At 30.0% G+C, this 15,376-nt stretch overlaps 1 protein-coding gene across 6 annotated transcripts in view; it reads left to right on the top strand.

Moving 5' to 3' along the window:
* LOC129002800 (collagen alpha-1(XVIII) chain-like) overlaps positions 1–15,376 on the top strand; it is a 416,528-nt gene that overhangs the window by 260,799 nt on the left and 140,353 nt on the right. Inside the window, exon 1 of one of the 6 annotated variants that reach the window (XM_054430868.1) lies at positions 10,781–11,316. The exons of the other annotated variants lie outside the window; for them this stretch is intronic. Within the exon in view, the coding sequence (XP_054286843.1) occupies positions 11,140–11,316 (177 nt within the window). The 5' untranslated portion in view covers positions 10,781–11,139. Of the gene's footprint in view, positions 1–10,780; positions 11,317–15,376 lie in introns of those variants that run through there. 6 annotated transcript variants of the gene reach the window in all.

The raw sequence follows: 15,376 nt of genomic DNA, 5'->3' as shown, positions 1-15,376 counted from the left end.
CCCCTTGAAAATAAATTCAGATAAAAATTTTACTGACAGACGACAATTTTATTAAACTAACCAAGCGTTACATAACTAGGTTATATCTAAAACATTCTATTTACTAGTAATTAACTAAGCTTTACAAACGGTAAACATACATTATCCATATAAAATTTAATTTAATCATTACAACTATACAATTTGTTTACAGCATATCCCCGAATCGTTAAATGTTAAAAGGACGGACATCTAGGAATGTACATTTTTCAGAAACTGGAAAAAACTGTGCTACTATAGCTCTTTTTACCTAAAACTAAAACTTAGGGGAAAGGTTTGTCAGGTGCCCTTTTAACACAAAACGATAAAGCTATCATCTGACACCACAAGTAAGAAAAATAGTGACTTTGTCACAATATTTTACTTCCGCCCTTTTAATATTTACCGATTTACCCGATTAGCTATCAAATAAACTTAAAACATCAGCAATGTCTAAGATATTACATTATGTGCTATTCAGTCATCCTTAAAACTTCTGTTTTATAAAATACACATATGTTGAAACACCTAATAAAGGGAAAAAATCGGTTTTCATCAGCTCCCTTTGACTTGTGATTTAAGCGTCATGATCTCGCAAGGTTCCTAGGGTTTATACCAAATGTTGCTGTTTATAAAACCGAAAATTCCACAAATGTTTGTATGAGATCATAGTACGACGGCTTATACCCAGTGATGAATGGGGGTATTCAAGAGTTTATTCCAAAAGACAGTTTTAATCAAAAGCACCGTAGATTTGTACACTTTTCATTCCTCAGGTTCTTAGAATAAAAATACATAATAGAGAAGAAACCATTTCGCATGTGATAAAAGTAAGGATTATACATCAATCAGAAAATGTGTTTAAGATAACTCGTTGGTAGAGAATAACAAGATTAAAGGCTTAAGAGAATCCCAAGTCGACAGTTTAACTTAATATGTTTTGCTGAGATAAACAATCAACAAAGAGAAAAAAATAGGATAAATTTTATTTTTCCATCTTCAGTAAACATAATAATGTTATAACAATATTTTAAAATAATAATTTTTCCATTATTACAAAAGAAGTATAATTTGTTTTTTTTCATCTTTTCCCAGGAATGGTAAAAATAGTAGAAACTATTTGTTAATTTATTATGGCACCTGCAATCAAATACAATTATCAATAATTAATGGTGAATAGATCACCGTCAACTGTGTTCTCTAAATCAACCAAACTTTCGTTGATATATCTACAAAATATTAAGTGAAAAGGTGTAAATGCAATTTTATTTTATTTATATCAACCAAAAAAGTTCACGTTACATAAGTTAAATGCAAAAAACTGGACACGGAAACAGTTTCAAATTTAAAGCTTTATAAACTACCATAATCACTGTTGTTGGAATCTCTTTATAGTGTCACTGACGTATAATTTTCCAGAGTTAGGTGAGTTGGTGGCTCAGTTGGTAGTGTCACGGACTTCGCGCCCAAGGCAGCCATATGTCGTGGGTGCGGATCCTGGTGACTGCCGCAAACCATCGATCTCTATTCCGCAAACATGTTATTGATACAGTTCACCTTCGTACTGTACTGGCTCACCCCTTGCTTTGCTGGATACGTTCCACGCACAGATCTGTAGTCTATGTGGACGGGCAAATGTAAGGTTAAAAGAGGCCGCCAACCTCATTATATTGAGATCTAGGACGAGCACTGCAGACTAAGGTATTGTCTACTTATTTATGTCCCACCTTGATACTAGGTTCTATCCCCGGGCCCACTATACTCCAGTCTAGCCTTAGAGGGTCACGTAAGCGGATATAAACATTGATTGTGAATTGTTTTCTTCTGACCCAAAGAGGAGCCTTACGATTCGTACATTTTCACTTTGTTTTGGCTTAGGTTTATTTATGATAAGATTTTTAGGTAATTGTTTTTTCAAAGATGTAAGTAAATAAATCATATCTTTCTGGGTCTATTTTAAAAGTTTAGTTGTCAGTAGAATGGGCTCAGTGTTATATCGTGCAAAGGGAACTAGCCTGTTTAATATACCGCGGAATCGTTATCGTCCGGTAGAAATGTTACTACGTCATGAAACTAAAAATAATTCGAATGGAATATGGACTGTAAAAGTAATGTTTTATTAGAGCTTTTTAGTTACATTAAGAAGAAAATATGTATAATTTAACTTGATATTTATTACAATTATTTTAAAATGTGTATTACATCTAAAAAATTATACTCATACTTACTTACGTCTTATATCAAGGCTTTATTTTGTTTAAAGTAGTTAATTTTTATTTTTTGAGAGAAATTCATTTTCCAAATTGTGTTGATTAATACATAAAAACTAAAGGTGTAGCTTGCTGATTACCATGTATGGGTCATTATCATTTTCTAGAGTTGGCAAAATATAATTGGGGTTTAACAATGAGACTAAAGACACATTAGTTGATGGTGATACAAAAATGAATCTACATCCCCTCGTTAGATAAAACGCTGACGTGGCATCAAATGTGTGAAGAATTGGATACTCATTAATCAAACGATGTTCCGAACGTTTCCAAATTCAAGCTAGAAGATACGGTATACCGATAATTTCTTTCTTTCAGTCCTGTTGGGATTTTGAGAAATTCATTTTCCAAAACTAGGTTAGGTAGAAATTCTCTTGTGTGTTGAAAAATATTAAAGGTTTAAATGTATAATGTACATTTAGTGGTTACTTTTATGTTACGTACAAATGCGTTTATATTGATTGCATCGAGTTTAGTTTTTTGTATCTATACTAGTATGATTCAGTATAATTAATTTTATATCTAAGCTTCAAGTTGTTTCTGTTGAAAAATGTATTGAAGTGTGCACTTGATTTCATCTAGTAGCGTACTGACATTTTAACTTCAGAATATGCTAAGAATTTCTTCAATTTATGTTTGGTACTGCACCTAAGTCAAGACACTATATCTATTAAAATTAATAGTCCATACGTTATTCCATGGTTAAAAAGATTACACTTTTATAGTACTTTTGTAATGTATGAAGGAAATTAACATGTAAGAACTGAATATTTAAATGTACGATATACATTATTGATGGCCTTTTTACCAGAATCTGTTAGTACTCAAGAATAAGTCTTTCCGTAAAACTAACGTCGCTCCTTTTCTCACGGCAGTGTAACATTGTGTAAAACAAAAGTCCTGAACACGAACAAAGATAAACTCTTGCTATGGCTCTCGACTGTACAACAGAAACAGAAACAGTCTGATTTCAAACAACGCAAACACAAGTGAAGCAATATACACAGAGTCATGTTGACGCTCCTGAAAGGAAAGTATCTGATTGCTTTTGCCTCTTCAATGGAATTCTAACCAAAAATACCAAAACCCATTTGCGCATACATGCTTTTGAACAAACTGACACGTTAAGAAATATTAATTTTCCTTCTGCTTCTGCATGCGTTACTCAAGGATTGTTAAAAGTGGTATATATAAAATTGGATTGTTACACCGTTATATTAAAAAAACCTATGCTACATATTAATGAGTTAACGTATGTCAAAATCTGGTGCGTTACCTTGAAAAACGTGTCTGGTCTACTACTATTGACCTTGTTCCGCCTAAATTTCAAAATCCACTACACTGCAATATGCACATGTGTTCTACGCCTAACCTGACCAAATACCATCACAGAATGTTCCTATACTTTAGTACGGTTCAATTATTTATCTACTCCACCAGATTTTTTTTATTTTTAACTCGCTGTTGCCTTTTTACTAAGGTTAATTTTAATTGTCTTAATTAAGGGATTTTAATAGGAAATTCTGGATGTGAATCTGTTGTATTTTTTTTTATTCTTAAAGTTCCAATTCATTTTATTGCCATTTGTTAATTGTTTTACAGAAACAGTAGTTGTGTTAGATCTTTTTCCAGTACTATCACCATCCATTTGAAGTTTTTTGTTTTATATAAACTATATTTTTACTAACATAAAAAATCATACTGTAAATTAATGTAGATCAGAATTTACGTTAGAAATAAAATGTCAATTTACCAAATCGTATTCCATTACAAAATAAACAGTTTCTCTATTGTCATACATAATAGACTTATGTAAAGAAATATGTCTTCTTAATTTCGTTTCAAGAATTCTTAGAACCTCCTTTTCACTTTACTCTAAACTTCAGTTTGTAAAAGTTTCCGGCGCTCGTTTTCCGGCCCATCGAGATCCACTTCCACTCCAAAAAGGCAATCCCGGTGCTGCCTTAGTAGGAAATGTAGAACAGCTTGCACCCTAGCTGTTGAAATAATTTTGATACTGATAAACCTTTTTCGAACAAAACTTACCGTTAAATGTATTTCATAACTTTATACCTAGTTTCTCGTATATCAAGTACCTCAGTTTTATAATTTATTGTAGTACAGATCAACCACTTAATTTGGTCGCTAGGGTCTTAGCTTATTTAACTATATTTACCGTAATGTAAAATCAAGTCTTATATTAAAATTCGATTTCTTCATTTTTACCTTGCTGTATATTAGAACCTAAGTAAATGATTTTTTATGTTTGGAAATGCCATTTTGTAGAGCACGGCATGAAGGCTGTTATGTTTATGGTTAAATTACTATTGATATCCTCAACAGTACATGTGAGAAAAAAACTAACATAAATTATAAAGTTTTTTTTTTTTAAATAAATAAAGGCGTGTAAATTTTTTGGCAGAGAAAAATCATGTATGCAAGGTTTTATTTTTGTAATAGACTGTGTGATATCATTTTTAAATATAATTAAATATTAATTTTAAGGATCAATATGTTTTTTAACGAGTCGACGGTTTACAGGTTAGCATAGGCCTACTTATCAAAAGGTTTCTAATTTTGACATTACTACAAAATATAGAAAATCTATAAAATCTTAAATATATATAATATAATATATATACTTTATGTGCCCATTCACGAGCAGTTTGCAATTAATACATAAACATATCAGGAATATACCATGGAAAGATGTATGTAATAATTACTAATAAAGCTAAAATGCGCTTATTAAAACATTCAATAATAGTTTATAAAGTTATGAAAATATAATTACAAATAGTTTGTAAATTATCAATGGTAGAAGACAATGATACATTTTTATAGAAGCAAATAGTAGAACTAATTGGTTAGTTAGCTAATATATTTAACATAAGTATGGCACTTTTATCGAAATTATAAACAGATCATGTTATTTAGTGTTTTTGTTTTACTCAATTACTGCAAAGTAAAGTACATTAACCGATGTCAATGAAAAATTACTCTTGATGAGTTACACGAATGGAATCGTTCTAGTAATGGGACGAACATTCCAGAGATCAATGACAACCATTACTCAGCAAAAGTAAACCTGGAACCATTACGAACTCGTGCTGAACTTTGGACGACTTCTAAAAGTCACTGAAACACCCATTTAGTAATACATTTACGTATTGTAGCGATTGTTATCAATTGTTACGATTGATTGTAACTGTTGGGATGTGTCTGTGGAATAATGGAATAGTTATTGGATATATAAAAGTTGAGACATGTAAATGTATAATAAATTATATGATTCAGTAATTAGAAAGGGCTGTAACTGTCTATTTTAAAGGAAATGTTTTACCCTGAGGCTTATGGTGCCCATCACCGTAAGCAATATAAAGTTACAGCCTAAATTTTTACACAATTGTGCATACGATTTCAAAGTGTATGCACTTAATTGGATATACTGTATTAAGTATGTATTATAATGAGCCAAACACCTTTTACAAACTTTACTATCGATACTCCTAGATAAATCTTTTGCAAAGTATTGGAAAATGGCTATTTAACAATACGTATAAATTTTAACTATTTTTAACTTATAAACATTGGTTTTATTCTTCCAAAATTTCCTAAGATTAAGTGTTGGCAAGCTATGTAAAACAAACCTCAAACCATTCATTACTATAAATAAAGAAAATGTCACGAATAAAGCTCTATAATTATGAGGGAGATGTATTTAAAATCACTATTTGTTGGTATTTTTAGTTTACACTTTTATAACCAACAAAAATTTGGTATTGTTAATATTAACACTAGATTTAAGAGACATAAATCAAATAAATTTAATTATTTGTAGGGTTTTAAATTAACTAAGGCTAATTTATATGTGTTGTGATGATAAACCTCAATTAAGGCTTTAGTAGTCCTATAATAGATTCAAAATTATATTCAATTGCAATTGGGCAGACAGAAGAAAGCTTTAGAAATCACGCTTGGTTAAATATCTTATTTTCAGTCTCGAAAATTTCTTAAAACTACTTATACAGATACGATAACCTTTATGTATCCTTAGTTTCTTTTAGGCAGGGCACGATATTTATTTGTGTTGCAAAATAAAAGAATAAATATCAAGATTTAAAACACTACAGATTTGGGCAGGAACCATTTAATAATATATTTGCTTATCTTCTTAATTCAGTAAATGCATTATTATATATAAGAAAGTTTAATGTAACTCAATGAAAAAAGTAATATTGTACCTATGGTATTTTAAACGTACAAGAAGTAATTTAGTGGGAGTAAAAGTACACGGCTATACCCTGGCACCATCATGTTATATTGACCTTTGTCTTTTTATTGTTCGTTTTATTTCTCTTCCGTATCGTGTGTCGGTTTTATGGCTTTATAAAACAAGCATATTCATCTGACAATAGCGGTTACTGAATATAACAGCTACAATAAAAGTTTATGGTTTAAGTTATATGAGAGGATTTGTACAATAATGTTAGGTTGTAAAAAGACAAACTGCAAAGGAAATATAAAGCATTTAATATTTATAATACGACCATAACATAATGCTAGTTATAATATAAGGTAGTCAAAACATTTAATAAAATATTATTAGGTCATGAAAGAGATTTATACTTTCAATAATTAAAACGGTATATCGTAGGTTAAAATGTAAGCATAAATTGAATGCGTTGTAGTATTTATTACAAAATATTCATTATATGTTAATAATATTCAATCACGTTGATGTACATAAGATCTGACATGTATTATAAGTTTAACTAGTTAAACCGATTATTCGAACACCGTCAAGCGCCTAAGCTGGGATTGGACATTATCCCGCTTAGGGGATTTGTCCAACAGTTTGTGGATTGTTAAAAGTTTATAAATAAACTAAAAAATTAAAAAATGTTTAAATATGAACCAAAGTATAGTTAACGCTAATTTATAAAAAGGTTATTTTCAATCCACACTTACGAACTTTGGTGAATTTAGATTACAACAAAATTCTATAACTACAATGAAATTATTTTTTGTTCTGGCTCTAATAATAAGACAACGTTTTTTCAGTAAATGTACCAGTAGAATTTTTGTTTTCGTGCATAATAACATAATAGGAGAGACGCTTCACAAATAAATCATCTTGCTGCCACAAAATACAATTAGAATATTAAAAGTTATAATAACCTTCAGTTTTGTGATGTGTCTGATGATGTAGCTGGCCTCATGAAATTAAAAATTCTGAAAATATTGGTGAAGTTTTTATTTTAAATTCATATAATTAAATAGTTGTGATAATTTAATTTTCCTTATTGGTTTAAGTAATAATTATTTATAATGTGCGTATTATTATAAGTTGTAGCCAGATTTAAGGTTAAATCTCAAAGTTCTGCTTTATTTACGGTTCAAACATAGACTTCTGGGTGTTAATGTGTAACATTTTTACTAAAAGCCAAAGCTTCAATCTCGTTACATGTTAACTGAAAAATGTCTGACCCCATAACTGTAATTTAATTTTTCAAAAAGTCTTTTAAGAGGTAACGCAAAACGTTAGCTTTTAATTGTAAATTACACGTGTGTGATGCCATCTTTAGATTCTGAAGACCGAGTGTGTACTAGTGTTAGTGATCGTAGTGAAAACTCCCATAATAGAAATATTCCTTTTATTTTACTGATGTTGAAAAACACATAGGTTTTTTCCAAATTAATAGAAACTTTAAAGTTTGTATTGGTTTGAAAAAAAAAAAAATAGTTGGTGTCCATTCATTAAAAACATGTGTGATAGGAAAAATTCTTTCATCAACTTTGTTGGTTATTTAAAAACTCTATTTGACGTCAATTGAGTCGGATTCACGAAATTTTTATTATAACGTCACTCAGACTAACTTATAACACGACTTATAAAACAATATTTAAATTATGTTTATAGGATCTTGATTGGATGGTTTTCATCACTACTACATTAAAAAGTGAATGATTGAAAGGAATATACTGCGAATTTACTTTTTCGATATACAATTTCCTCCTTGTGGCAGAAATAGCATTTGAAGATAGTTTTAATTCAAGATGACTTTAAATAATAACCTCAATTAATGTTTAAATTGACTTTTGATGAAATCATTAGAATAATGTTGTTCAAACTTATAAATAAACAATATACTACATAAAAATATAGTATATTCATTTAGACGGTTATTGGGGAAAAGACCGTATTATTTAACAACCAGATTGCAATCTGAATCAAGGAATGCATATTATTGTGATATAATACCCATGCTAAATTAATCAGTGTTCACTATGCAATTAAGTGTATTTCTAAGAATTGTAATAAAATGAATCCGTTTATACAATATACGCTGGTGAATACAATATACATTACAAGCAGTTACTAATTTTAACGTTTAATCCCTTTGGGTGTACTTAGAATTTCGCTTGTAAGAATAAATTTCCCGTAAATATACTTATTATTTCATATTTAACCTCTTTAATATAATATTCATAATATAATCATAAACAAAAGATCATTATTCATCTAAAAATAAATTACGTAACATGGCTTAAACCACGGTTGGAATAACTCCAAACTGTGTTCTGAGGTGTTCGTTTACTAAACCGATTATTGAAACAAGACACGTCAGTGCAGGTGTAATACCATTGTTCTGCTTCTAAAGTATATTCTCACATTTTGAAAGACAATTTCCTCTAAATGTTACACTGTTTACAAGTTGTTCAAAAATTAGATTTTTTTTTAAATTTTGTGTTGGAAATCATCAGTACTTGTTTGTTACACAAATACAGAAACGTTTTTTACTTTTTTGCATTTTAAATGGTAAAACATTTAAAATAGTTGTAGTGCATGTTAATCATTAATTAATTAAAAACAAAAATAATAATTAACTTGCACAAACCGTTTTTAAGAATATAAAAATTTTCTTGGTTTTAAGTTTTCAGGTGTGTTTATTAAGTACTAGCTGGTGCCCGTCGGCTTCGCCCGACATACTTTTCAGTTCTATTATGAGCCGGCTGAAGTTGTGACTTAACTACGGGGTAAAATGACCTTTTACAGAATTTTTTTTTTTTAGAATAACAGTGATAAAACATCTGTTCTTTCCTTATAATATAGTCTTATCGCCTAAGCTAATTAGACATATGGTACTACTGAAGTCAATTTAATAGAGAAATTCTTAATTTGAAAAATTAATTGCATTTCTACCAAAAGCTTCCAACTTTCAGAAATCCAAATTTATATAGCTATATGTTACGAAATAAATAAATAGAACGGTTCGTTTTGACAGGAGCAAACATTTAAACATGACATCTAATACAGCTATATCATTATTTTATCACTTTTTTTTATCAAAATGTGTTAGGAATTGGGTAAGTAGGCTACGCATGTTTGAAATGCATATGATATTCCAGTTATCTTGTGATATTATAAACTATCCAAATGTAGACATATTGACTTGCCTAGAGCCAACATTCTTACAAAAAGAAAGTTTCAAATCGAGTTAAAGAAATGTCTTAATGAGGGACCATGTACCATGAAATGTTCAGATTCTATTATGTATGACACAGCAAGCCATGTTTTGTTTATTTTACTGATCAGAAAGTTCCTAATTGCCTCTCAACAATATTCTGTTAAATTTAGCTTGGAAAATTAGATCGAAATATGAAAGAAATTGAAACATTTATTGACTATAGGAAACACAAAAAGCCAATAAAAATAAAAAAATGGAAACTGTCTTCTCTATATTAATTGCATTGGCAAAAAACTATTCGAGGGCTAAATTTCTGTCGAAATCGTCTTGGCCATACCGTATTCGAATTTTCTGTTATGTAATGGGTTTTATGGGAAAATCACTATAAAAATTAACATTTAAAAAAGAAAATAAAAAAACAAACTCCTGGAGATACCATGGTTTAGTACCAACATAACAAATTCTGTAGCTCTGTACATATCCACACGTACAGACACATACACACAGACATCTCTTTTCGAAAATAACTTTTTCGATTAATGGGGGACCCAAAACGGATATATCCATTCAAAACTCAAACTCGAAAGTTTGACTAAATAATCTATTCTCCATACTATGGTATAAGTGGAGAAAGCAAAACGCTAATAAAATACAAGGGAATTTAAGTTTAAGTGTATTTATAATGCAAATAAATTACAACCGATTGCAATAAATGCTAATGCCCCAGAGGAAATCATATTTTTCTAATTGTATTCCCGAAAAAAACCTCGTAACAAAACTAGGTAAAAACCTCTGGAGGCGAACATGTCTTTTCATTCAGTGGTGAATGCATGATATCAGAATGTAAAAAGTTCATGGAAAGTTGTAAGTAGCCGGAGGGTGGCATTTAGTGTAGGAAGGGACGATGGTAGGGTGGTAGAGGGGGTGGTGGTAGGTTGAGGTGGTTTGTATGATCAGTTGCGACGCGCTAGTCATGGATTGCAGTTCGCGATTGATCCCATTTCGTGTTTATGTTTTCACGTAAAGTTAGTTTGTGAGTCTCAACTATGTTAAAAAACAAATGTAATTTTATTAAAAATGGAAAATTAGTGATTCCTACACAGGCTTCGTTTGTGAATTGTGGATATAAGTGTTCCTAGTCGTAGGGTTTGTGATTTTAACTGGATGTTTGTGTCTTGGTGTAATCTTCTCTCTTCAAATATTACCTAATGTGATTTCATATTTACACCACGTTTCAATAGTGTTAGCACGGACCATGTACAAATATTTCCCATATTGCATTGCTCACTGTTCTCACGTAAATGAATAATAATGTTTTCACCGACTAGCTCGGGTGTAACGGATCGTTCATATTTCAGTAGTGACAGTGATATAAGGGTATGGCGATAGTGATCTCTACCAAGTCTAAAGTAGTGACGTCAGTGATAGTGACGTGTGTTGGTCTAGTGATCACGGGGATTGTAGGAATATCTTCAAATTGGTTTGGTGTTGTATATAGTGACAATGTGGCGCTGCCTTATAGACACCTGCATATAAAAAATCAACATTCTAAAAAGGTAAATATTGTTATAGTATCAGCTAGTTATATAAAAATATTCTATGAAGTAAATAGCTTAGTAACCTAATATACTACAAAATAATGCACTGTTGCATTACTTGACGGGATTTTAACCTAGGCTCAAACAAGTTTTTCCAAAGCCACGCTTATTAGTAAACCGTATTGCTATACCAGCATGGATTTAGAGTTATCAGAAGTAAATGCTAAACACAACATAGATACATATTTGAATAATAATGTACAAGTAATCAAAATACGAGTTTGTTAAGTACAGGCACTGGTCATAAAGTGCGTTATTGCTAATCAAATCAGTGGATGATTTGTCTCATTGTTGTCGTATCAATAACATTGAATATTGTGATCCAATTCCTCCGTAAAGGAAAAAATTACATATATTGGTTTAGCTACCATTCTATAATTAGAATTCAGAAGTAAAGTTTTTCTCATACCTTAATGTCAACAATACTTTTACTTTTTGTATGTATCAAAGGGGGGTTTTGAATGAAACGAAGGCTTGAATTTGTTTCATCATAGGTAATAACCTTCATACATAAAGTAAAAAAAAAAACACATACATACATAAAATACATACAAAAAGTTATTACTTATTGTTATGTGTGGTTATTTCTTCTCGATGATTTTACTTTCATCATTTGCTATTCATCTTATTTGTATTACAGTAGTTATTAATTAATAATAGCTAATAATGTGTTTAGTAGTAAAGTTTTTTTTAAACATGAAGTTTAGTAAAATACACATTACAAAATAAACAAGATACGGTATTATAAACATACCAATTAGAAATAAGGCCGCATGGAGAGCTTAAATACTTAAACCTTAAATTTTTAAATTAAATTCGTTACTTTTAAAATTCTGTTCGGCAAATGTTCCATCAAGACAAAAATAAAAATACAAATATTTAAATGCATAATTTTAAACTGATACCTCTTTATTGTTTCATTATTTCTTGGACTCAGAATACATTATTTTTGTATAAATTAAAACTATTCAGCTATTGGTTTGTGTTTCTGTTGGGTTTCATCCACATAAAGTTCCAAAATAGTTAAAGAGTAGGAAACTTGAAAAGGATCTCGGAAGTTGGTGTTTACTCTGAAGGAAGTTCTTTGCTTAACTCAAACTCCCATTCGAAGTTGTAAACTTTGCTTAGTTTATTTTAAACTTGGTTTAGGCAAAGAAAATGAAATTCTCAGTAAGAGAAGGCAATGAATGAAACGTAAAATATATTCTCTTAACATATTATTAGAATCCCAGGATTTTTTTAATTTCAGTATAATTAAATACATATTTGAATACATAGTATAATTGTTTTTATTAAGTATAACACGAATACCAAAACTTAATAATTCATTATTGGCCTTAATACAATAGTTCATTTACCAACTAATAGTAAAGTATTATAATAGACACTTGCCATTGATTAAAAATATAAACAATATTTAATATTATATTTGACTAAATATATACACCAACTCACTTGTGAGCTTAGGTTTTTGTATACATTTAAATATATTTATACATACATTATATGTTTTTGGATCTATTTAAATATGCTGCATGCTGTGTGCTAGGGTATCAAAAGTTTTGTATGTGCGCTATTTGAGGTACCTGTTTTGTTCCTAGTGAAGACATATGCTGGAATTAATTTATGTGCTTCTTGGCTGTATTTACCTAAATATTAATTATTTTATAAGTTTGCATTGAAAATATCTACTACGGATCACAATAGGTAAAGTTGGGCTGTCCAGTCACAGTAAGAGATTAATTACTTTAGTTACATCAGTCCGACTGAACTCCTCGACTCAATTCTGTGTAGAAAGGGACTGGCAACAATCTCCAATAGCCTAACAATAACTTGGGGTTTAATTACATCTTTTGTTTCCCTTCCTTTCTTTAATTCCTAATAAGATACCTGTATTTTTTTAAGTAAAGCATGCTGTTTTCTTTTACATAACAGCTTATTAAATATAAAAAATTTAAAAATTTACCTAGTTTGTAATTTTTTTGTATTTTATAGAAAATCTCTAAGAAAAATCTATAAACTACCATTGGAGATTTGTATGGTAATACAGTAATGTATTATACTCTAATTTTGATTTATGTATAGGCTACGCAAACTAAATTAAAAGCGTGTAGTTTTGGAAATATAACTAAGGTTCCTGAAATAGCTGTACTTAAAATTAACATCTTATATAGATATTCTGAAGCAATACAGTAGCTGTACTCTAATGTTGTACTAGATACTTTCAATCTTGCCTAAGGCTATCTTCTCCCACCACTACTTTATTGGACAATGCGAATTGGCCACATTAATTTTACTCTATTGATCTAGTTTTAACCAACAAGTGGATGTTCGTAATATGACTTTTATAATCTCCAGACTAAAGAGAAGTTTATAGTAGATTATGTGTAATGTTTATATCGCACGTTGCAATTCCGAAGCAGCTCTTGCATATTAAAAATGTAAATCTATCTGCAAATACAACAATATCGATTATTTTATAGGGAATCAATATTGGGAAACCTTTGGATATATTAAGTGTATATTCTATCCAACTTGGGCTGTATAATGTTACCCGATAACCTGGACGTAGTGTAAAATCATTAAGAGAATTTTTTAGTTTCAAAATATTGAAGGTATAAGGTAGATTAGTCGGTGTGAGTTGTGTTGCACAGATAAATCCAACAGTGACAATTGCATGTGACAGGTTTGGATACTGTTTGGCCTTTCACGTCGCTTTGAAAGAGACACACGCATGTTTGTACTGTAAAACATATAGGCTCAGCCATATGGACAAAAGATTATTATGGACAAACATTATTAGACAAGCAAATAATGTTTAGACAACAGAATCCTGTAGGTACTGTGGTACTACAGACAACATGGGGATTTTGTCTGTGGTGGTGTCATTGTATAATATGCTTGCTTGTTTTAGTCGTACAGCTTTGCACATTTAAACACGTAAACAATGATTGATGCTTGTACAGAATTCACCTGTTATAGCATAGTTGTCCACGTTGAAGCATAAATAAATATATGAAAATATATAAAACCCCATTAGCTCTAGGAAGCATGATTATTGATAATTAAGAGCGCTTTAGAAAGGTTTATTGCTTAAAGCCTCTAAACTGACCCTATTTTACATTCCCATTCTTCTGCACCTAGTATAACATAAATTTTGAAATTGTTATAGGAAAAATGTATTTGAAAGATGTTATTTTGCATTTGATAATATATTATATTATTTATATATTACTCCACATGGCTACCAAGCTTTTAAATACATAAAAATGCCAAACGGCAATGATTATCGGTGCAAACATGTAAAGTAAATGCATATTCATAGCAGTGCTTAATTAGGGAAAAACGTTTTCAGCAAAAACAAAAACAAAAAAAAACCAATATTTAGGTAAGTAAGCGGATACATTCAAATTTTTATAGTGAAAAATTGTATTATTAAATTTATATTAAGTTATCCTTAATATCATAAATTTATGAAGTTTATATTGTTGAGCTTACCTATTACAGAATGTATAATGAATTAAAGTTGTATAATATAATGGAAATATTGTGGATATTTTAACTTATGTTTACTTATTAATGTATATTACTTATTCTTTAGCAACTCTGAATGTATTGAAACCGTTTATTTCTAACATTAAAATCAACAAAATAGCAGTGTTTTTTAAAATTATTATTACTATCAGTGAAGGATTATCAATAAAAAAACTTTTCTTTATGGTATTAGTTGAAATAACTAATATTTTATATTTGATCACATAGACTACTTCTCTTTTATTCAGGTAATATTTATTCTACTAATCTTAGCCCTACATGTCTGAGCAAGTAAACGTGTACCAGCCACCTATAAAACCTTTGAAATTGGGATTTTAGCTTGAGCTCTTAGACCAGCCAGTAATATGTTTCTCGCCCGCCATCATTAAAAGCCCAGGCCTCATGCAGTAGTGATATGAACTAACCAGTACGGAGAATTTGATCTTTTCTTGCTTAGAATTATTTAAATGGTTTTTTCCTGTGC

The sequence above is a fragment of the Macrosteles quadrilineatus genome, unplaced genomic scaffold, assembly GCF_028750875.1.
Source record: "Macrosteles quadrilineatus isolate MER2022 unplaced genomic scaffold, UCM_ALF_1.0 Scaffold_9__3_contigs__length_116548681, whole genome shotgun sequence".
In the NCBI taxonomy this organism is placed as follows: Eukaryota; Metazoa; Arthropoda; class Insecta; order Hemiptera; family Cicadellidae; genus Macrosteles; species Macrosteles quadrilineatus.
The sequence above is the reverse complement of the archived record's forward strand: the minus strand, read 5'-3'. Positions and strand labels throughout refer to the sequence as shown.